General features: G+C 39.7%; 2 protein-coding genes across 10 annotated transcripts in view; one reads left to right on the top strand and one right to left on the bottom strand.

Moving 5' to 3' along the window:
- The window catches only part of LOC124799290 (5-demethoxyubiquinone hydroxylase, mitochondrial), a 64,603-nt gene extending 49,795 nt beyond the window's left edge, over positions 1-14,808 (top strand). For all 6 annotated transcript variants that reach the window (XM_047262870.1, XM_047262874.1, XM_047262868.1 and 3 more), the window contains exons 3-4: positions 2,908-3,057; positions 14,405-14,808. In XM_047262870.1, the coding sequence (XP_047118826.1) occupies positions 2,908-3,057; positions 14,405-14,688 (434 nt within the window). In that variant the 3' untranslated portion in view covers positions 14,689-14,808. The remainder of the gene's footprint in view (positions 1-2,907; positions 3,058-14,404) is intronic.
- LOC124799288 (protein shifted-like) overlaps positions 1-24,223 on the bottom strand; it is a 62,589-nt gene that overhangs the window by 16,632 nt on the left and 21,734 nt on the right. The gene's annotated exons all lie outside the window — the stretch shown is intronic.

The following is a 24,223-nucleotide window of genomic DNA, read 5'->3' as shown; positions in this document are numbered from 1 at the left end:
ATCATGACTACCACCAAATTATCATTGAGGATGAATGGGCACAGGCAGAGGGTATATACTGGCAACTCGCATATTCCTGTTGCAGAGTATGTTCTGGATTCTCCCCCCAGACACCACTTTCTCAGAACTCCACAGGTTAGCACTACAACATGTAGTGGTTCTCACCACCCACCCGGCCTTAATTTACGTTAATTTCTTCTGTCCCAGCTTTTCTTCACTGTAACTACTTTTTGCTTCACTCTGTTTTAGTTTTCTACATCTTTAATTGTCTTTCCCGTCTATTTTTCACCGCCCCCTCCCACCTCCATTACGTATAATGCACTTAGCTTCTCACTCGTATTAACTGGTGCACAATGTTTTAGTAGTAATCTCTGTCTTGCATATTACCCTGTCTTCCACCTTTAAGCTCTCATGTTTTCAAATCTCGTCCGATGCAGTCCCCAACAATCAGTCTTTCCTTCTCATCCTGTACTGTAAGTCTCCCCTGACTAATGGTTCTTTGTGACTTTCCCAAAATCTACCCCTTTTCCTAGATCTCTCCAGTCCTTTTCCTTCACCCTTCTTGCTTCCCCTTCAACCCTTCTGCCTGAAGGAGGAGGAGTCACTGGCTCCAAAAGATCTTTCATGTGTGTGTTCTGCCGTCGCTTGGTGAGTAGATTTTTTACCTGTCCAATTAAACAATATATTGGTATGTTCCACAGCATGCTGTTACCACATTTCCATGTGCCCCGACCCATGTAAAACTTTCTCGTATTTGTATGCGCATTCAAATAACTTCCCTTGTCTTGTGCATGTGCATACATAGCGGGTCAGGCTTGTAAGTGAGCGACCGTTTGTAGCTGCAGTTTGGCGGGTCATGGCCCATCAAACATAGGCCGGTGTGAGGTGGAGCGTACACCAGTAAGTTAAGTAGTGGTTTTGACTTTGTACATATGTACTGTTTGTGTTTTCCTTTTCTTTTTCGTTTATAAATGTATAGCTATGGTGTTCTTTTAATCATTGACAAAGGTCTTCTTAGGCACTTTCAGGTTTTATTGTTGTTCAGAAGAAGGTGGTAGTTATCTACGCTGAAACCTGGGTTAACACTTAACACTAGGTGCTTTTTTCGCAACCATGCAGGTTTTTAGTTTTTTAATATATTGACCAACGATTGCTGACGCGCTGCGATGTTGAAGGTTCTCCTTGTTCTTCTTGACGTATTTTTGAGCATGTCCAGTGCTATAGTGAGAAATGCATCCTCAGCAGTATTGCACAGTCTTCGTTTGTAGCTTAACAGTGTGCTCCCTTAATGATCTGTCAGGTGTGATGAGGTCAGGACTTCTTGGTGGCCATATCAAGAGACCTGGTAAGCATTCTGTGAGGCCCCTTTCCTCAGCCTAGGGTATTAACCATGTTCATAACATGTGTAAATAATTTCCACCATTTACAGTCCCTTCAAAAAAGTACGGCACAAGCAGATGTTGTGATGTCATTGCTGCCCATATCACTACTTGAGACATTCCTTTGTAACTTGATTGTGTGATGAGGATTCCCTTTGGCTCTGAATGACAATATTTATAGCACAAGAGCTGCAATAAATGGCATACTCATCTGAAAACTCAATCTTGGCACAGTTCACTGAATTTGGAAACTGAGTTAACAAAGCGCAGAATGTTAAAACTCACTTATTTCAGGCTGTACCTGATAACTCCTTTATGAATATTGGTTGTAAAGATCTGACCTTAAGTCTTTTTTCATGTGATCTCGGATTGCTTTGTCCTCAGTATACTGAGCTCCAAAGTACGTTTATATGTTGACTTCATAGGTGATCGTTCAAAGAATGAGAGACTCCAGCACTTGTTTCTTCTCATGTCTTCTTCCTTCCACTCTGTGACCTGTCTTTAACACTACCAATCCAGAAGTTGTTGCTTTTCGCAGTGGAATCTTATTAAATCTTTTCTGGAAAGGTCCCCAAATCTTTCTCATTATCTGCCCTGTGTATTGTCATTCGTGCACCCACTAACTTATCACTAAATGCTGTTCAGTAGTTTAACTATTACTGCTCACATCTGCCATAGCTACAGATTAAAACTTGACCTTGAATGAAAAAACACTGAACATGACTTCCAACAACTGACAAGAAGTAACATAGATACCAACCTGCTTAATAACATTTGAGACTAAACTTCTCACCCACCCTGTAGATGTAGAGTAGACAGTTACTGTTACCTATACTTCAACTAGAAATTTCCTTTCATCAGAGCCTTAAGTGGTTAATTCTATAATATGCTCACATTAAAAGTGAAGATGGAAACAAAATTAAATAAGCTGTGCTTTTCAGTATCACTCACTCATCTGCAATGCAATGTAAACTTTTCTGTACTGCATTGTGTTATTTGAACATCTCCCCCCATTACACTTAACTGTTTAAATTCTCTCTTTCAAGAACAGACACATACCTTACTTCAGGTTTATTTGTAAGCTGGATCACTAATTCCCATACAGAAATCCCAGAGAAAAATTGAACTAATATAATACGAGACTGTGTTAACACCATGAACCTCAGTCTTTGGCATACTCTTCCATTTGGCAGCACACTTACTTCACAAGACAGAAACTTCATTCTCTTGCTTTTCTTCTTCTGGTTGACTGAACTACTCCACATCATTTTGTTTTTATATCTGTATGCTTATTTACTTCGCACTATCTCTGCCAGTGTATTTAATTTTTACTAGCTTGCACCAGAATAGAATCTAAAGTGGTATATAAAGGCTGTGTCACACCCTTAACTCAAGATAACTGTTGGATTTTGCCCTGTCAACTATACAACAATAATTCTTGCTGTGCAAGACACTGCTTACAGAAAAAGATTCAGCTGATGCTCAATAGCAAAAATTATAGAACACACAATACCTAACCTGTTTACAGGAAACAGCCCTGTCGGTGCAACAATTCAACACATGTGGGATCAAGAAAAGGCTCACCTGGCCAAATTTGAAGATTTAATTCGTAAACACCGTGCAAGACCGACTGTCATGTTGCCACTGTGGAATATTGCAGGATTTGCACTTGGTGCAGGTTAGTCTGATGTTTATGTGATTATAATTGTTATAATATTGAAATATCATATCTATGAAAACACTGAATTCTGTGACACACGTGAATTAACATGTTAAATGTAACAAAAATTGTTTTATAGCTGTATGTTAATATTTACAATTAGACTGCTATATTATGTTTGTTTGATTTTCTCTTTCTTAAGCTTACTGAAATTAACTAAAGAGAAATTTACATCAGACATGTTTCACTTGGGCATGTTCTTTTGCCATTCTTGAAATATGGATAGGCACACTGAGGTGAGGAAAGTCATGGGATAGTGATATGCACATATACAGATGGTGGTAGTATCATGTACACAAGGTATAAAAAAAAATCAATGCATTGGCAAAGCTGTCATTTTTACTCAGGTGATTCATGTGAAAAGGTTTCTGACATGATTATCATCAGACTTTGAATGTGGAATGGTTGCTGGAGCTAGATGCAGGGGCACACTATTTCAGAAATTGTTAGGGAATTCAGTATTCCGAGTTCCACAGTGTCATGAGTGTGCCAAGAATAACAAATTTCAGGCATTACCCCTCACCACAGACAACACAGTGGCCAATGGCCTTGACTTAACAACTGAGAGCAGTAGCATTTGTGTAGAGCTGTCAGTGCTAACAGACAAGCAACACTGCATGACATAATCACAGAGATCAATGTGGAGTGTACGATGAACATATCTGTTAGGACAGTGCAGTGAAATTTGGTGTTAATGGGTGACCGACATGAGTGCCTCTGGTAACAGCACGACATTGCCTACAGCACCTCTACTGGGCTCGTGACCACGAGACCATTGTGGTTGAACCCCATATGACTGGAAAATTGTGGCCTGGTCAGATGTGCCCAATTTCAACCAGTAAAAGCTTATTGTAGGGTTTGAGAGTGGCGCAGACTCCATGAATCCGTGGACCCAAGTTGTCAACAAGGCACTTGCAAGCTGATGGTGGCTGCATAATGGTGTGGGCTGTGTTTACAAGGAATGGATTGGGTCCTCTGGTCCAACTGAACCAATCATTGACTGGAAATGGTTATGTTCAGCTACTTGGAGACCCATTTGTAGCCATTTGTGGACAACATGTACCCAAACAATGATGGAATTTTTATGGATGACAATGTGTCTTGTCATTGGACCACAGTTGTTAGTGACTGGTTTGAGAAACATTCTGAACAATTTGAGTGGCCACCCAGATTGCCTGACACGAATCTCATCAAACATTTATGGCACACAATCAAGAGGTCAGTTCATGTATGCACAAAGTTCTGTACAGGCAACTCAGAGGCAGCATGGATCAATATTTCTGCAGGGAACTTCCAACAACTTGTTGAGTCCATATCACATTGTGTTACTGCACTACGCCGGGCGACAGGAGGTCCAACACGGTATTAGGAGGTATCCCATGTCTTGGTTAGATTAGGTTAGTGTTGTTTAACGTCCCGTCGACAACGAGGTCATTAGAGACGGAGCGCAAGCTCGGGTTAGGGAAGGACGGGGAAGGAAATCAGCCGTGCCCTTTCAAAGGAACCATCCCGGCATTTGCCTGAAACGATTTAGGGAAATCACGGAAAACCTAAATCAGGATGGCTGGAGACGGGATTGAACCGTCGTCCTCCCGAATGCGAGTCCAGTGTGCTATCCACTGCGCCACCTCGCTCGGTCCATGTCTTGTCTCTGCAGTGTATGCCAGAATGTTTGTTAAAATTAAAAACAGTATTTCTTTATAAAGTTGGTGTGCAATTTACTTATGGTGTTTCTGCCTCTTGTTCATTTATTCTGCAAACTGCTGTCTTTTTCTTCTTTGTTAGTGGAATTTGAAGGTGAAAGAAACTTTGTTGTACATACACACTTGATAGTTTGTTGAATTTTTGCACTTTCTCTTACCTACATTGGTGGTTTTTGCACTGCACCCCACTTTTGGAGATAGATCTACAGTCATGTGTGTTCACAATCAGCACAGTGTTTACGTTTTTTCGTTTCTCGTGTAGGTTGTGAGCATTGGCAACCTGTGATTTTTTAAAACATTTTTTAATAATATATAATGTGTGTGTGTGTGGTTTTTAGTGAGTATGGGTCGGTGAGTGTGAACTAGTCTAAATTAGTTGTATGATCAACAGAGATGTGAGTGTGGGGAGGCTTGAGAGAATGAGAGAAGCAGTTTGATTTTTTTCCTTTTTTTTTTTTTTTTTTTTTTTTTGTGGTGATGATGGTACAGTTAATATAGGAAAGAGACTGAGATGAGAGGATAGTGGTGAATGGTGTCTGGCCATAGCTATATATTTAATGTTGTATTAAGTGGTCAGTTACATTAAAGGGTGTGTGGTTTGTCTGATCATTTATGATCTGTTATGATTTTCTGAATATGGTAGTTTTCTTGTAAGGTGAGGCAATGTTTTTTGCTGTAGTTTATCCTTATGATTTTCATGTTTGTATCTCTGGAGGTGATTTTATGTCGGTTTTAATGTAAGTGTTCTGCAAAAGTCAAACAATTTGTCTTGTACTTCCAGGCTCATACATGTTCCTTGTATCTGGTGTCAATTGTCTTCCTATTTTGAGCTATGTATCTTCCATCATGTGTATTACATTTCAGTCAGTCTGTGTTTTTTCAAAAGGTGGGCAGTGGCAGATTCACCGACAGATCTGCCTTCTCTTTTGAGTAACAGTCAAACGAATGTAGTGAGAGTTTTAAGGTGTTGTGCTTTGTCCAACAAGTTTTTGAAAATTTTAGAAAGATGTTTTTAACGTGGTAACAGGGTGACTGGCTCAACCACATTCCCCCCCCCCCCCCCCCCCCTTCAACCAGTCACATTTCCTTGCAACTCTCTTTTAGCTCCTCTTTTGTTTTGCTTGAATTTTAATCCCATGTATACTACCGTTCACCCTTTCTCCATTGTCTGAAGATGTGTGAAACAGTGAGCATGTGGTCATTGTGAGTGAGGTGGGAGTGAGTCATGGGTGTTATTTTATAGGGTTGTTCCTCACTGTGTGATAACATGTTAACATAAGCTCCAAACACACACACACACACACACACACACACACACACACACACACACACACAATGAAGCATTAAAATTGACCAGTTATATACAGATATAAATTCCATTCAAAATAATATAGCTTTTACAATAGAAATAGGCCAAAATAGGCAGTTAAATTTCTTGGTCATTATCATAAACATTCAGAACAATCAGTACTCATTTACCAAAAACTGGCAACAACAGGTACAATCATGAAGCAGATATCATAGCACCAAAACTGTCAAAAGCAGGCAGCACTTAGATACATGCCCCACAGACTAAACAATACCATTAGACACAGACAACTAGCAAAACGAAATGAATATCAGAGCCCAAATAGCCACAAATAATAGATACAAAGAAAACTTAGTGACAAAGCTGAACAATAAAATCAAGCAACGAAAATGAGCAAACACTCAGCTATTACCAACACATGGACAGCCACTCACGCAAACAACATATAAAACACAAGACCAGGAACAACACAAAGTGAGAAACAAACAGAAAACAAAAATGGTACACAATGACATACAACCACAAAATATCCACCACTTTAAAAAAAGCATAAAAATAGCCCACCAAACCAACAATTCATTTCAAAAGTACTTTCCAAAAACAAGAGAAAAACTGGTCTACATCAAAAAGCAGGAATATAACAACTGAAATTTAATACATGTGATGAAAGACACATAGGTCAAACTAGGAAGGCATTTGACACCAGATACAAAGAACGTCTATGAGCATCGAAGTATAGGACAAATCATTCAACTTCTGCAGAACACTTCCACCAACCTAAAATCACCACTAGAGACACAGGCATGGAAATCATAAGGATAAACAACAACAAGAAAACTACCACATTCAGAAAACCATAACAGGAAAGAAACAACTCACAAATGATCAGATCAACCTGGCAAATCGAACAGTCTTTAAGCCAACTGACCACTTATGTAACATTAAAGACACAGACTAGGCACCATTCCGCATCTTCTTCCTGTTTCTTTCCTATAATCACTACCCCCCCCCCCCCCCCTCAAAATTTAAAATTTGAACCACAAGTCCATGTACATTCCCCCCACTACTCACATCTTTATTGAACATGTAAGACATCTTCACCAATTCACACTAGTTTACAGAAACCCGACACACACACACACACACACACACACACACACACACACACACACACACACAACATATTATTTAAAAAAATTGCAGACTGGCAACACTCAATCTATACACACACACACACACACACACACACACACACACACAAGTGTAACACATGCTGAATGTGAACATATATAACTGCAGTTCCACTTCCAAAACTGAGATGAAGTGAAAATAACACAAATGCAGAGTAAGAGAAAAAAGACAAAAAGCGCATTGTAGATGTACAATGAAGTAGGTTTTTTTTTTTTTTTACTCCAAACTCCACTAACAAAGCAGGAAAAACTGTACATAAATTGCATGCCAACTTTATAAAGGAAATCCTTTTTTAGTCTTTAGTGAACAAATATTACTAGAATGACTTGTTAATAAGGGCATAATGCACCACCCCCTCTCTGGCAGGAATCCCACACAGACAGAGAGAGAGAGAGAGAGAGAGAGAGAGAGAGAGAGAGAGTGTGTGTGTGTGTGTGTGTGTGTGTGTGTGTGTGTGTGTGGTGCGGGGTGGGAGAGGAGGGGTGGGAGAGGAGGGGTAGGAGAGGGAGAGAGCAGAGGAGGAGGAGGAGGAGGAGGAGGAGGGGGGGGGGGGGGAGAAGCCTTACAAAGGGAAGTTTGGTATGGCCCTGGAGGTGTGCTTGGATAGCCTTATGAGTTAAGTTGATTACTTGCATAAAGTGGGAAATTAGGTTTGCATTCTGGTGTGGCAGAAATTTTGTGTGTTGCCAATAAATAGTACGGCTGAAGTTAATTTAGATTTGTAATTTGTGAATCTAAATTTTACAATCTCTAATGAGCAGCTATGGATTGTCATGCAGTGTCTGTTCCTTGAGACATGCATGCTTGTCTGAATGAACACTGTTTCACACGAATTGTCAGCACAGGCATTGTACCATTGCATAATACATGAGAAAAGTCATGGGATATCCCCTAAGATTGCACTGAACCTCCTTTTAACTGATTTGTGCAGCAACTCAATGTAGCATGGACTAAAAAAGTCTTTGGAAGCCCCTGCAGAAATATTGAGTCATGCTGCATCAATAGCCATCCATAATTCCGAATATGTTGCCTGTGCAGGATTTTGTGCACAAAGTAACCTCTTGATTATGTCCCATCATACATGTTCAGTGGGATTCACAATGGGTGATCTGCGTGGCCAAATAATTCGCTCGAACTGTCCAGAATATTCTACAAACCAATCGCGAACAACTGTGGCTCAGTGATTTGGCACATTGTCATCCAAAGAGGTGTGGTTGTGACTTTGTCAGCAAATCGAACGTTCTACTGTGACAGTATCAACAAACTGGTGTCTTATCGGGAGAAATGGGTTAATCGCCAGGGTGACTATGTTGAGAAAAAAATATTTAGACATGAAGACTAAAGGTGTAGACCATTATGAAGTTAGTTTTATTTAAAAAGCTTTAAGAGTTTTCTCATAAAAAATTTGGAGGCATTACTTTTCAGCATGCCCTCGTATCATAAATGACATTTGACTTCATCAATATCATTCTAGAAGGTGCATCTCCATGTACTCTGGTCTATTGTTAGGTGTTCATAAGACGTACCTATTTTTTTACCAGCCCATTTTGCAACAAGTATATTATTGCCTGATGCAAATACATTTCTCTGGGTACTTCTGCTGAACTGAGGCTGCCTTGTTGGTCTTACAGTCCCAATAGCATGTGTGCCTTGTGTATATATTCCTCGAACAAGTTAGGAGAGCTATACCAATTGCCCATGTAAACAGTTAATCACTGCCCAAACAGAGCCTGACATAGTCAGTTCACTGGCTGGATTTGCAGCAAAATCACAAATTTCCTTCTCCTTTCCCATATGGCTTCAGACTTTGACATAAATTATATACCTTTATGCCAAAATCTAGCCCCTTTGGTGGCTTGTACTGAACATATTAAAGTCTGCCCCTTGGTGTTATCTGACTCATCAGTCCTGACATATACTGTCGAGCAACTGTTAAATAACTGGTCTTATCTTTCAAATAACTTCCGGGAATTCCACACACACACACACACACACACACACACACACACACACACACACTCTGAACACTAGTGCATGTACGCCACCTGTCCGTTGCAGTTTGCCTTGAAAATGGCGGGGTGTTCTCCCGCCGAAATATCGGCGGTCGCTGAAAGTGTTACCTGGCTGAATTCCCGGAAGTTATTTGAAAGTTGTATATGCCAGGAGAAACTCAGGTCTCACATTGTTTACCACTACGGGGAGGAAATGTATCGGTGTTTACATAAGTTGGATAAATTTCGTAGCTGTCGAGTTAGACTGCAATGTGCTTTGTCGTTTTTATTGAGGTGTCGTGATGAAAATCATGTCCCAACATTTGCTAAGGTTGTGCACCATATTAATTCTCCTGCCACCAATCGTATCAAGCAACGTGCTGGCTTGGCTCTTGTCCGCGAAAGGATTCGTTTTACTCGTCGACGTTTGGATTCTGTTTCCAAAGAATTGTATTGTTTTCATTTAATGGTTGCATCTGAAGCGTCTGATTTCACTTGGGATTGGTTGGACGGTGCCTCATGGACCCAAGCTGACTGGGAGTACAACTCCGTTACTGCCCGGCATTTGGCAAAGTTTGAACGTTTTCATCGCGCGGAGTCGGATGTTATATCTCGACGTTCTGTGATAAATCTCACAGAGAAATCTTTTGACGACGCAACCTTATCCGTGCTAGGGAAGGGTTTAAATTTTGCACCCACTCCGAAGAATTTGCCGGTAGTTGATTTTATTAGTTCAATTGAACAGGCAGTTTGCAAACTACCTCCTGACGCTGCAGAGGAAGTTAGGGGGGAGGCATGCCGTGTTTTGACTAGGGCTCGTCCACCCAAGAGTAATGTAACAGCAGCAGAGAGGGCTGCTTTACGCTCTCTCAAAGTTGATCCCAGTATTGTTATTTTACCTGATGACAAGGGCAATGCCACCGTTGTTTTAAATAAACATGATTATGTACAAAAGATGCAACGTGTACTATCTGATTCAGCGTATCGCAGAATCGATACTGACCCCACGAAAAGTGTTGAGAGAAAGACCAACAGCCTCCTGAAGAAAAGTGGTTCGTTGCAGGACACAATCAAGAGGCTTAACACCTATAGTGCCGTTCCCCCTAGGTTATATGGCCTTCCAAAGGTTCATAAGGAAGGGGTTCCTTTCCGTCCTATAGTGAGTAACATCGGTGCTCCGACATATCGTGTATCCAAGCATCTTGCTTCTCTGTTGAATCCACAAGTAGGACGGTGTGAACATCATATCAGGAACTCAGCTGATTTTTTACGTCGTTTGGAGGGACTGAGGCTGAATGACTCTGATATTTTAGTGAGTTTCGATGTGGTCTCTCTCTTCACTCGTGTTCCTCTGTGATTCGTTGCGGTTAATTGAAGCCAGGTTTGGTGCTGTTTTAACTAATCTCTTTAGGCATGTGTTGACATCCACTTTTTATTTGATGACCAGTATTACGAGCAGACAGATGGAGTTGCGATGGGTAGTCCGTTGTCTCCTGTGATCGCAAATTTATTTATGGAAGACTTCGAGGAACGTGCATTGGAGTCGGCGCCTTTAAAACCCGCCTGTTTCTTTAAATACGTTGATGATACCTTTGTTGTTTGGCCTCACGGTAGGGAGAATTTGAATGTCTTTCTAGAACATCTGAACTTGATCCACCCGAACATTCGTTTTACGATGGAGGTGGAAGAGGATGGTTGCCTTCCCTTTCTCGACGTGTTGGTTAGGAGGAAGGATGATGGATCATTGGGACATGCAGTCTACAGGAAATGTACTCACACCGACTTGTACTCACAAGCTAATAGTTGTCACCATTCGGCTCAGCGTGAAGGGGTACTTCGTACCTTGGTACACAGGGCACATGTCGTTTCTGACGCTGAGACTTTGCCAGCTGAGCTGTCCCATCTTGAAGTTACATTTCGTCAAAATGGTTATAGTGATAGACAGATTGAACGTGCATTGCACTATCGACCAACTGTACATCGGGTGATTGATGATAATTCTGAGTCAACACCTAAGTCTACTGCCTTTTTGCCTTACGTAGGAAACACGTCCAATAAGATCGGTCGTATTTTACGGAAATACGATGTGAAATGTGTTTTCCGACCTCCATCTAAAATTAGAGCACTTTTGAGTCCGTTAAGGATGATCTTGGACTGCGTAAGGCGGGTGTATATCGTATTCCTTGTAGCTGCGGCATGACATATATTGGTCAAACTATCAGGACCGTGGAGGACAGATGTACTGAGCATAAACGGCACACACGATTACAGCAGCCAAATAGATCTGCTATTGCCGAACATTGCTTGGATACTGGTCACCCCATGTTATATAATAACACCGAGATATTGGCATGCACGTCCAGCTATTGGGACAGTGTCATTAGGGAGGCAGTTGAGATTAAATTAGCGAGCAACCTCGTTAACAGGGATGGAGGTTTCTGTTTAAACTCTGTTTGGAATCCGGCTCTCTCCCTTGTCAAAAAACAGAGGAACAGAGTCAATGCTGCCTCACCTGCGAATTCATAGTCTCACTATCGACAGCTCTGACTTTGGTCATCTTTGGTGGCACTAGTGTTCAGTGTGTGTGTGTGTGTGTGTGTGTGTGTGTGTGTGTGTGTGTGTGTGTGTGTGTTATCTTTCCTGCTTCTGTCGGAGAACCGAGGTATTAAATTTGCATGTACGCCACCTGTCCGTTGCAGTTTGCCTTGAAAATGGCGGGGTGTTCTCCCGCCGAAATATCGGCGGTCGCTGAAAGTGTTACCTGGCTGAATTCCCGGAAGTTATTTGAAAGTTGTATACGCCAGGAGAAACTCAGGTCTCAAACTGGTCTTATCTTCCTCAGTTTATCATGTAGTGTTTCTGGTTAATCAGAATCTAAGTGTAAATACTTTGAGAGAGCCGTGAAATGTCTCAGTGGTATTGTTTCTTTTCTTTTTATCTGTGACATGAAAATGCTTAGAGCTGAGTGTGCCTCTGGCTCATCCATTGTTGCAAGAAACCAGCATGTGTTCTTGTTTGAGTCAAAAAGGCAATGTTTTGGCCGCATAAGAGATTGTTTCTCTTGTAACTGACAAAAACACAGTGTTGTCAGTGATTCATTAATGATTTGAAGTTGTATTTTGTCCAAGACTTTGTAAAACTGTACCTTCTATTTCAGATATAAAATAGTAAGTATTTTTTTTTTTTAGGAAGATAAGCTACATTGTTCCATTTCCAACAGTTTCTCTTTGAACAGTCTGCAGGACATTTCGTTGTGTGCATTCAATTTTCTCATGGCTAAAAACACTACTGTTTTCATTGCTTTCCAATGTGTCACTTGCACTGTCAATCCTGTTCATCACTTCCATATCACTCAAAGTCACTTGACACACACACACACACACACACACACACACACACAGAGAGAGAGAGAGAGAGAGAGAGAGAGAGAGAGAGAGAGAATGCAAGCTGAGTTTTTGTGGCTGGATCTTCTTACAAGTCAGGCATACTGCCACTTCCAAGATCACAAATACATATGTGCTCAGATTGTGGGCTCAGTTGCACAGATATACTACTAATCCCATTTATCACTATGGCCATAGTACTAATACTGAAACCAGCAATTCCAGACGAAATTCATTATGTGTTTATAGCACTGTGATGACTGTACCCATCAGTTAATGCAATAAATGGAATTAATGTGAAGGCAGTAATCATCATTTGAATAGTGGGTGAGCAATGATATGGTATTCAGACAAATGTGGGTATGAACGACTTTTTGTGTACTTGTCATGCCATGAGGAGTTGCTGCTTTATGGATAATGACCACTCCCAATATTATAAAATTTTGCCTTCAGATCCCCTCAACATCTGCAATGGGGAAGTGTCAAAAATCGGGTATATGTGTACTGCATGTTCTGCCAAAATCACAAAAGTAAAAGGGTGACCGTGTGTGTGTGTGTGTGTGTGTGTGTGTGTGTGTGTGTGTGTGTGTGTGTGTGTGTCTACTTGCGTGTCGTCAGCTGACTTGTGAACAAAATTGCCCATTCCTGTCCTGTATCAGTATTGATGACAAGAAATGATATCTTTATGTTAACATAAGGAAAATAAAGTAATGGCTGATCCCCGGCAAAGCAGCAACTACCCGTACAAAGACCAGAGTGCAACCACAAAAGATAATATTATGCATCTTGGGCAACAGCAGTGGTATGGTGTATTATGAATTGCTTCCCCAAGGTGTAACCATCACTGCTGACGTTTATTGTTAACAACAGAGATGTCTTGCAGTAGGAGAACAATGACCAGGAAGACTGCATTCAGTGGTGCTAATCCATGATTACCCTGCCTGCCACCTACTGGGCTGACAGAAACGCTATTCAGGAGTTGAATTGGGAAGTCATTCGATATCAACATTATACACATAAACTTGTGCCTTCAGATTTTTATCTTTCCTACTCTCTGTTGAACAACCTTCAAGGAACTTCCTTTCCAGATGAATAAGAGTCATGTATAGATTTTTCCAGCATTCCTGGACTTCATAATGGACAACTATAACTGCCAGTTTACAGATGTCAGTAGTATAATTAATCTAGGATAAGCTGTATGAGCAGTAGTAAGCTGTTCTATTGTCTCTTTGCACCCCCCCTCCTCTCTCTCTCTCTCTCTCTCTCTCTCTCTGAGTTCTGCAAACTTTTGAAAACTTAAGACAAAAATGCCTACTAAAAATCTGTGTATGGCAAATACGATGGAACAACTTTACAGTTACATTTATGACTGCCATCTGCAGAAAAAAAGTTACTTCAAGCATAAAAGAAATGGAAATGATAAATCCATTTAATAAAATTTAGGATTTACAATACACTTTGTTGAGAGCAGATAACAGAATAAGGGACAATTGAGTAGACTCTGGGTTTGTGAACATATCATCTGGAATATTCCAATGTTTTGGTTATGTTGTGAGATGACTCACATGAAAACTTGCAAAGAATCTGAAACAGCTGAATATCTCAATACACAAAGCAATCAAAAAGCCAGAAACATTTTGTAGAAACTGACTCTGCCTCCCAAAGTATACACAAAACAATCTCTGATTCAGTATACATTTTGTTTATATTTCTCTTTTCCATTGGCAGGTAGTGCTCTCTTAGGTCCTAAAGCTGCAATGGCGTGCACAGTAGCTGTAGAATCTGTAATTGTTGAACATTATGACAGCCAATTGCGTGAGCTTGTTGGAAAGCAGAACGAAGCTGTGGATCAAGAACTGCTTGAGACTATTCGACAGTTTCGAGATGACGAGCAAGACCATCATGATACAGGCCTTGCACATGAAGCAGAAGCTGCACCCTTCTACAATGTACTCACTGCTGTCATCAAAGTGGGATGTCGTACAGCTATTGCCATATCTGAGGCCGTGTAAGAAATGGTTGAATTAACTGTTATTGTAAGCCTGTTGTCTGCTGTTTACCAGAGAGTTTCAATGTAATTATTGTAAAATTGTCAGGATAAGGTCTGTAAAACAGAAAATTTTGCACAAGAAGACATGCATTAAGTTTTTTAACCCAAGACAATAACATGAAGGTGTGTGCAGGTAAGTCTTGGAGATGCACTGTAACCATGTTGCATTAAAAGGAAGTGTGAATGCCAGCAATTCTTATGCACAATGACAACAATGCTTGTTCCAATCACTTTTTTTTTCTTTTTTATGTCTTGGTGTCTTAATATCATGTGCTTAATACTTCAAACTAAATCTTAAAATTTTGAGGCAGGGCGCAAAGAAAAAATATCTGACTGTGTCTCTGTGAATGTTTGAAAAATATTAATTTTTTGCACAAGCAAATGATGAGATTTTCCATAAGGTTACAGAAAAAACTTATGTAATCATTCAAATAAAAGTTTCAGGCACTTGCAGCCTACAGTTATTTTTTCTTGTGTGACCTGGTGGGTCAGTGACAGCCAGATTAAAGCTAAATCCCCAGTCAATCCTGCGATTATTTCTGTCACTTACCACTTGCTTCATTTCTAGCATGATTTGTTAACATGAAAACTAGCAAGATGCTTTGTGTTATATAGGCTCCCTCTAACTGGGTGGTTGTCCCAGTTAAAAGATCAGAGGAATGCGGTTGCTGTCTGCAGTTTTCTTTTAGTTAATGTTACCTTAACCCCCCCAGCAGGCTGTTGTCACACGAGCAGACATGCGTTGTAAAGTTTACAACTCGGTCATTTGTCAGTAAAAACAAACTTGCCTTAAACAAACTATTATATTTATTGAAGAAAGCAGTTCATATTCACTATCTTCACCATTTATAACAAAATGGTTTTGCTCTTTTAGTTCTTTAAAAAAGAAATGTATTCAGTTTATCTGACAGATGTTCACTTTCATAACACCTTTCACAAACAATTTGTGTGCGAATTAATTCTGGCAATGTTCAGAAAAATGAAAAAGTAGCCAATGGCCATCTACTTGTAATTCTTGAAATGGAGTATCAGGCACACCTTTCTGCTACATCAACTCCACCTTTTGTCATGTTGTATTCTATTATGATTTCAGGTTTGTGTGTTTCTTCATCCACTGTTTACATGTCATGCACAGCAGACCAAAGTATGATAGCACAGTTTTTACAAGGAACATATGAAACTAAGGTCTTATCCTACTGAAATCCAAACATTGCACTTCCAATTTCTTTTGTTTTGTTTGGGAGAAATTCTGGAAGAATTTCACGGCTGTTCTTTGTCATTGTACCAATGCAAGTGACAGTCTTCTGCAGCAAATATTCAGAAAGGAGGGAGCTTGTGTATCAACTGTGAGTTGTAAGGTTCCTGCTAGAATTTTTTATAGGCACCACACATCTTTTCACTATGTCCTCAGGAGCAATAGATACCCGATATTGTCCTTTGGTTGCATGCCTCAATAAACCTCCAGATTACTGCAGCAAAATATTTTTACATCACACAGAGCAAACATTTTTGTCCCATATTTAGCTGGTTTGCTGCGTATGCAGTGAATCCATCTACAGTGGTCTCCGTAGGGGTGAAGCATTTCATCTATCTCGGTGAATTCACCAGGCTGTAAGAATACTGACAGTTAGCAGCTAAAGGATCCAATACTGTATAAATTGCAACCAATTTATCAGTTTTTCTCCTGTCATTCCTCGTTTCCATATCAACAAATCGCATACGGATTAGAAAAAATAGAAACCTATTGTAACTTGTGGCAGTCCTAAGCAGTAGCATTCCTGTTCTGTCTGCTGGCCAGAGTTCCAGTACACTAGTATGATAGCATCTTCTTCATCTTCTTCTTCTTCATATATTCTTCGGGAATCCTCAACACAGCCACTATTTCGTCACTTGATTACCTCTTTTGCATGAGAACTGATGTGTCTCTCGCTGTTTATTTATATAGTTTACAATTTCATCAGTAAAGTCAAGGTCAGTTACTTTCAAAAAAAGCACGAACTTCATCAGTTATACTCTTCACCTTTCTTTTCAGATCTGGTGGAATTTGCACAATGTTTTTTCTGTTGGTTTTGATGTTTTAGCACACTTGCTTTTACCCCAATGTGAAACTTTGTCTTTGCAATAAAGAACCCTCATACATCTGCTGTCTCTTTGGGATCACCACCATCCTCACCTTTAAGTTCAAACTCACTGCCATGGTTCTATTCAGTGTTTTCAACATTCAAATCTACTTTACTTCCCTCCAAGTCTGAAAATAGACTTTATCATCACCTTCTTCAAGCAGTCCGAGAATTTCTTCGTCTGATACACCTTTTGAATTGGAACAAAACATCAAAGAAATGAAATGAATAAATACATTCAAATGTCAGTGTAACTGAAGTAATGTTCAGTTTGCATCTAAAAATAAAAAAAAGAGCAAGTATAGTTAACTTTTTAGTACACTTTCCTCTGGACATTGACTGCTGGAACAAAGCTTGCAACTGTCACACCAGCAGCCGCACATTGTACTTTTTACAACATTCGACAGTTCATTGCTTACAGTTCAGAAAACAATATGAGAAAGCTAACCAAATGAACTGAAGCCACTTTGGCATTGTCGAGAAAACACCAACAATGGAATACATGGCAGCTATGGTGCAATAGCTCAAGGTTAAGGCATTGTGCCCGCTCGAAGGTTAAACTGATTTAAAATGAGTGATCGTTTCCTTTCAGTTTATAATGCCATTCACACTGCTTATCAAATGTCATGTAAACTAATGTAAAATATGCTGGAAAAATTTCAATTCTTTCATTGTTTTTAAATGATGTACAAAATGGTATGTTCTCATTGTATAGCCAGCAAACAAAAAATTTAAAAATAAATAATAGCTCTTACTCAACAGAAAATAAAATCAACAAAACCAAGGTGATTAACTGATTAATGTTGAGAAAGATTTATTAGCTGCATTTTACACACACTCCTTGGCAAGCTGTGGCAAAAAGGGGCTGGGGGGGGGGGGGGGGGGGGTGAGTTTGAGATGATGAGTTTTGCATCTTGAACAGTTTCACAGTGTTCTTCCTATTTTTCTGCGTGCAAGACTCTCTGCCTTTGATCGCCAGGTAGATAAAACCGACATCCTCTGCAATTTGTACAATATATTTACTGTCATCTAGCAGTTTTCCCATCTAATGCTCCCTCCATTGCTAGATATGCCTTGGAATATTTTCTGCCATCAGGCAGTTTCCCTGGTCACCTTTTTCTTTGCACATTTTGATGAATATATCTTGATCTTACACAACATTTATCCACTAATTTTTAACTTATGTATGTGTAACATGTTTAAGATGCCAACAGTTTTGTTGTATTTGATCCTTTTATGGTCTAATGCATGCAAGGGGTATCTTTGGTGGCCCGCAAGCCTGTCACATACGTACTTACTTAAGCTCGCGGGCTACCTTGTCGTATGATGCAACAGCACTACTCTTAGCACATAAAGTCAAAACTACAGCTTCCATTATGTTAATGTTTCAGAGGACATGCATCAATTTGAATGGAACTTTTTTCCTGACATGCCATGCAAAAAAAATATGCCTCAAAACACACATTTTTGGAGTACCTTCATTTTATGTTCACCACATCTTCAGATGTTTACTCTTATTTACACTTTGTGAACATTGTTTCTTTACTTACAACATTTTACAATAGCTGTCTTAAAAATACCCACTGTAAAATTCTGCAACACTTTTTGTAAAGAAGCAATGTTCGCAGCTTGTAAATAAATGTAAACATCTGAGGATGGGATGACAGGCATCTTTGAAATGACATTAAGGAAAAATAAAAGCACCTGGTTGGAGCTAATTCATTATAAATTACTGTAAACTTCAACAGTTGCACGGTTCTAATATATTCACAAGTGACAAAAATTAATTACTATGGTAATGTGAGAAAGAATAAAAAAACAAAAAATATGACAATGAGATAGTCAATCCTGATCAAGGAACAGTTAGAAGAAAATTTGCAATTTTTAGCCACAGGCAGGTCATTCAAGTGTCCAAAATTTAGTGTGTTAGTATTCAGAAATACTATTGGCAAGCATTTTTTTAAATATTTGTCCAAAAATACTTTTGATAACTGACTGCATAGGCATGGGTTGTTTCTGTAACACTACATAAATTAAGCCATCATTTCTTTGTTCTTTTTGAAAGTTTAAAAATCTAAATTGCTTGAACTTCATGTGTATCACCTGTATTATAAAGAAGCAAAACTGGAAACACGTGAACAACAGTATGGTGAGTTATCAAACCCAACATTTCTACTACTGACAACACAACAATACTTGCCCTCAGACTGTCATCATATTGACAATAATACTGAACATGTGAATGCCCCTTAACTTTTGTGTGACATTTCTACCACTACAAATGATATGCACAAAGCATATGTCATTAACATTGCACAAAATGGCTAAAACTGTTCACTCCTAACAGTGTCACCAAAACATTCACAGGCTGTCCGGCCAATAAGATAGCAGTATTCATGTGACGTGACAGTAGTGCCCCCAACACACAATGCAAAGGTATAGCATTCATAATGTTTATGGATACTATATTTTAACTCAGTGATAAGCTTTCTGACATGTCATCACAGTGAAGTTGTACCTCAAAATATGCTTTTTCAAGAGAACATGAATATTATTAAGCATACAAACTCATGTATGAAACACAGCAACTTTTGTCTAAATCCATTACGCTAAACAAACAAATTTTGTCACCAACTATTATGAAAGCAGGAAGTTGCACTTAATAAAAACACAGATAACTGTCTTTAAAGTGGTTTATTCATTTTTAAAAAAAGTAATAAATAGTAGGTTGATGCAAACTCTGAGTTGAATTTTTAATGCCAGATTATTCCTACCTGGATTTATATCACTGACACAGAATCACAAGTTACTTTAGATGCTGTTGTCTGTTAACTTTGTACATATAGTGCATTTATTTATTTCTATGGGAGAACAAAATTGTTCACACAAATCTGCACTTCCAAAAAGACAATTTTTTCTTTGTTTGCAAATGGTCTCTGTTGTGGGTAATTTCCATCAGTCAAGTAAGTTTTATAAAATTTAACTATGTCTACTTCCACAAATTTAGCTCTAAAAGAAAAATCTTCCTGAAGTTCAATAAGATCCATTTGAAGGTTTCCTGGGACCTTTTGTTCATCACATTTTCTTGAACTGGCACATATAGCAAAAGTGCTGTCTGTGTCCCTACACTCACAAAATGCTGGACAACGTGCACTAATAATGATTTCAGCCCATCAGCATAAAAGAAATAATCAACATTTTCTCGAGCTGACCCTGTAGCTCTCATGTGCATTTCTCAAATGAGCATCTTGGCCTAAAAGGCATTTAAATGGCTGTGTAATTCATGAACTGTGTGGCCTTGTTTCTGAAGTTTTAATTCAAGTCATTTAAATGGCCTGCGATAATCAAAAATACTATAACACAAATCCATTGTGGCTCATTTACTTTAGCCAATGATTTTTCTCTGATAGCCAAAAAATCTTATTTCCTTCTGACAATCATAAAAAGATTCAGCATTTTGTCCTTACTTAACCATTTCACTTCGCAAAGGTGAGTCAAATCTTTGTGACAGGAGCATACTTCATCCAAATACTGTTTTAAATGGCAGCGATTTAGTGTATGGATCTTTATAAAATTCATGCTTTTGGTAAATACATACATGACATTTTTCATTTCAATCAGTGTAGCACACACACTTTGTTGATAAATAATTCAGTGAAGAATTGTTAAATTGGCTTTCTCATTAATTAATTCAGCAGATTTTTTATTTTACACTGATGTGACAAGTCACAGAATAGTGATACGCACATATACAGGTGGCAGCAGTATTGCTTACACAAGGTATAGGAGGGCAGTGCATTGGCGGAGCTGTCGTTTGTACTCAGGCGGTTCATGTGAAAAGGTGTCCAACATGATTATGGCCACACGACTAAAAGTAACAGCCTATGAACATGGAATGGTAGTTGGAGTTAGATGCATGGGACATGCAATTTTGGAAATTGTTAAGGAATTCAATATTCTGAGATCCACAGTGCCGAGAATACCGAATTTCATGTATTACCCCTCACCCGTAGACAATGCAGTGGGCTGTGGTATGAGCTATTGTATCAATTCAATGAACAACTGTTAATCTCCTTATGTTTAATGATGATATTATGACAAAGTATATATGCAATGTCCAAGAGGTACTCCTTTGTGAATTTGTCTTCAGCAAAAGGCCTTAGCGATTTGGGAATTGAAACTTCCTGGCAGATAAAACTGTGTGCCAGACCGAGACTCGAACTCGGGACCTTTGCCTTTCGCGGGCAAGTGCTCTACCAACTGAGCTACCTAAGCACGACGCACCTGGAAGAAAGGATATTGCGGAGACATGGCTTAGCCACAGCCTGGGGGTTGTTTCTAAAATGAAATTTTCACTCTACAGCGGAGTGTGCGCTGAAATGAAACTTCAATGGAACACGCGAGGCAATACTGACCCTACGACTTATCATAGAAGATGATTAAGAAAAGGAAAACCTACATTTCTAGCATCTGAAGACTTAGAGAAAGCTTTTGACAATGTTGACTGGAATACTCTCTTTCAAATTCTGAAGGTGGCAAGGGTCAAATACAGGGAGTGAAAGGCTATTTACAATGTGTACAGAAACTAGATGGCAGTTATAAGCGTCGAGAGGAATGAAAGGCACGCAGTGGTTGAGAAGGGAGTGAGACAGGGTTGTAGCCTATCTCCAATGTTTTCAATCTGTATATTGAGCAAACAGTAAAAGAAATGGAAGAAACATTTGGAATAGAGTTGCGTTGGGTTGTTTTGGGGGAAGAGACTAAACTGCGAGGTCATCGGTCTCATCGGTTTAGGGAAGGGCGGGAAAGGAAGTCGGCCGTGCCCTTTCAAAGGAACCATCCCGGCATTTGCCTGGAGCAATTTAGGGAAATCACGGAAAACCTAAATCAGGATGGCCGGACACGGGATTGAACCGTCATCCTCCCGAATGCGAGTCCAGTGTGCTAGCCACTGCGCCACCTCACTCGATTTTTGGAATAGGAATTAAAATCCATGGAGTAGAAATAAAAATTTTGAGGTTTGCAGACAACATTGTAATTCTGTCGGAGACAGCAAAGGACATGGAAGAGCAGTTGAATGGAATGGACAGTGTCTTGAGAGGAGGATATAAGATGAACATCAACAAAAGCAAAACGAGGATAATGGAATGTAGTTGAATTAAATCAGGTGATGCTGAGGGAAATGAGACACTTAAAGCAGTAGATGCTATTTGGGGATCAAAATAACTGACGAGGTCAAAGTAGAGAGGATATAAAATGTAGACTAGCTATGGCAAGGAAAGCATTTCTGAAGAAGAGAAAATTGAGTGTCGACTGACGTGTCAGGAAGTCCTTTCTGAAAGTATTTGTATGGAGTGTAGTCATGTATGGAAGTGAAACATGGATGACAAATAGTGTAGACAAGAAGAAAATAGAAGCTTTCTGAATGTGGTGCTACAGAAGAATGCTAAAGATTAGATAGGTAGATCAAATAACTAATGAGGAGGTACTAAATAGAATTGGGGAGGAGAGGAATTTGTTGCACAACTTGAGTAGAAGAAGGAATTGGTAGCTAGGAGACATTCTGAGGCATCAAGGAATCACCAATTTAGTATCTACATCTACATCCATACTCTGCAAGCCACCTGATGGTGTGTGGTGGAGGGTACCTTGAGTATATCTATCGGTTCTCCCTTCTATTCCAGTCTCGTATTGTTCGTGGAAAGAAAGATTGTCGTTATGCCTCTGTGTGAGCTCTAATCTCTCTGATTTTATCCTCATGGTCTCTTTGCGAGATATACGTAGGAGGGAGCAATACACTGCTTGACTCCTAGGTGAAGGAATGTTCTCGAAACTTCAACAAAAGCCCGTACCGAGCTACTGAGCGTCTCTCTTGCAGAGTCTTCCACTGGAGTTCATCTATCATCTCCGTAATACTTTCGCGATTACTAAATGATCCTGTAACGGAGCGCGCTGCTCTCCGTTGGATCTTCTCTCTCTCTTCTATCAACCCTATCTGGTACGGATCCCACAATGGCGAGCAGTATTCAAGCAGTGGGCGAACAAGTGTACTGTAACCTACTTCCTTTGTTTTCAGACTGCATTTCCTTACGATTCTTCCAATGAATCTCAGTTTGGCATCTGCTTTACTGACAATTAATTTTATATGGTCATTCCATTTTAAATCACTCCCAATGACCAATACCTACTCCCAGATACTTTATGGAATTAACTGCTTCCAGTTGCTGTCCTGCTATATTGTAGCTAAATGATATAGGATCTTTCTTTCTATGTATTCACAGCACATTACACTTGTCTACATTGAGATTCAATTTCCATTCCCTGCACCATGCGTCAATTCGTTGCAGATCCTTCTGCATTTCACTACAAGTTTCCATTGTTACAACCTCTTGATATACTATAGCATCATCCACAAAAAGTCTCAGTGAACTTCCGATGTCATCCACAAGGTCATTTATGTATATTGTGAATAGCAACTGTCCTACGACACTCCCCTGCGGCACACCTGAAATCACTCTTACTTCGGAAGACTTCTCTCCATTGAGAATGACATGCTGCGTTCTGTTATCTAGGAACTCTTCAATCCAATCACACAATTGGTCTGATAGTCCCTATGCTCTTATTTTGTTCATTAAACAACTGTGGGGAACTGTATCAAACACCTTGTGGAAGTCAAGAAACACAGCATCTACCTGGGAACCCGTGTCTATGGCCCTCTTTGAGTCTCGTGGACAAATAGCGTGAGCTGGGTTTCACACGATTGTTTTTTCAAAACCCATGTTGATTTCTACAGAGTAGATTTCTAGTCTCCAGAAAAGTCATTATACTCAAACAGAATGTGTGTTCCAAAATTCTACAACTGATCGACATTAGAGGTATAAGTCTATAGTTCAGCACATCTGTTCGACGTCCCTTCTTGAAAACGGGGATGACCTGTGCCCTTTTCCAATCTTTTGGAACACGACACTCTTCTAGAGGCCTATGGTACACCGCTGCAAAAAGGGGGGCAAGTTCCTTCGCGTACTCTGTGTAAAATCGAACTGGTACCCCATCAGGTCCAACAGCCTTTCCTTTTTTGAGCGATTTTAATTGTTTTTCTATCCCTCTGTCATCTATTTCGATATCTACAATTTTGTGATCTGTGCCACAGTCCAGAGAAGGAACTACAGTGCAGTCTTCCTCTGTGAAACAGCTTTGGAAAAAAGACATTTAGTATTTTGGCCTTTAGTCTGTCATCCTCTGTTTCAGTACCATTTTAGTCACAGAGTGTATGGACATTTTGTTTTGATCCACCTACCGCTTTGACATAAGACCAAAATTTCTTAGGATTTTCTGCCAAGTCAGTACATAGAACTTTCGAATTCACTGAATGCCTCT

Source organism: Schistocerca piceifrons, chromosome 5 (genome assembly GCF_021461385.2).
Source record: "Schistocerca piceifrons isolate TAMUIC-IGC-003096 chromosome 5, iqSchPice1.1, whole genome shotgun sequence".
Lineage (NCBI taxonomy): Eukaryota > Metazoa > Arthropoda > Insecta > Orthoptera > Acrididae > Schistocerca > Schistocerca piceifrons.
The sequence above is the reverse complement of the archived record's forward strand: the minus strand, read 5'-3'. Positions and strand labels throughout refer to the sequence as shown.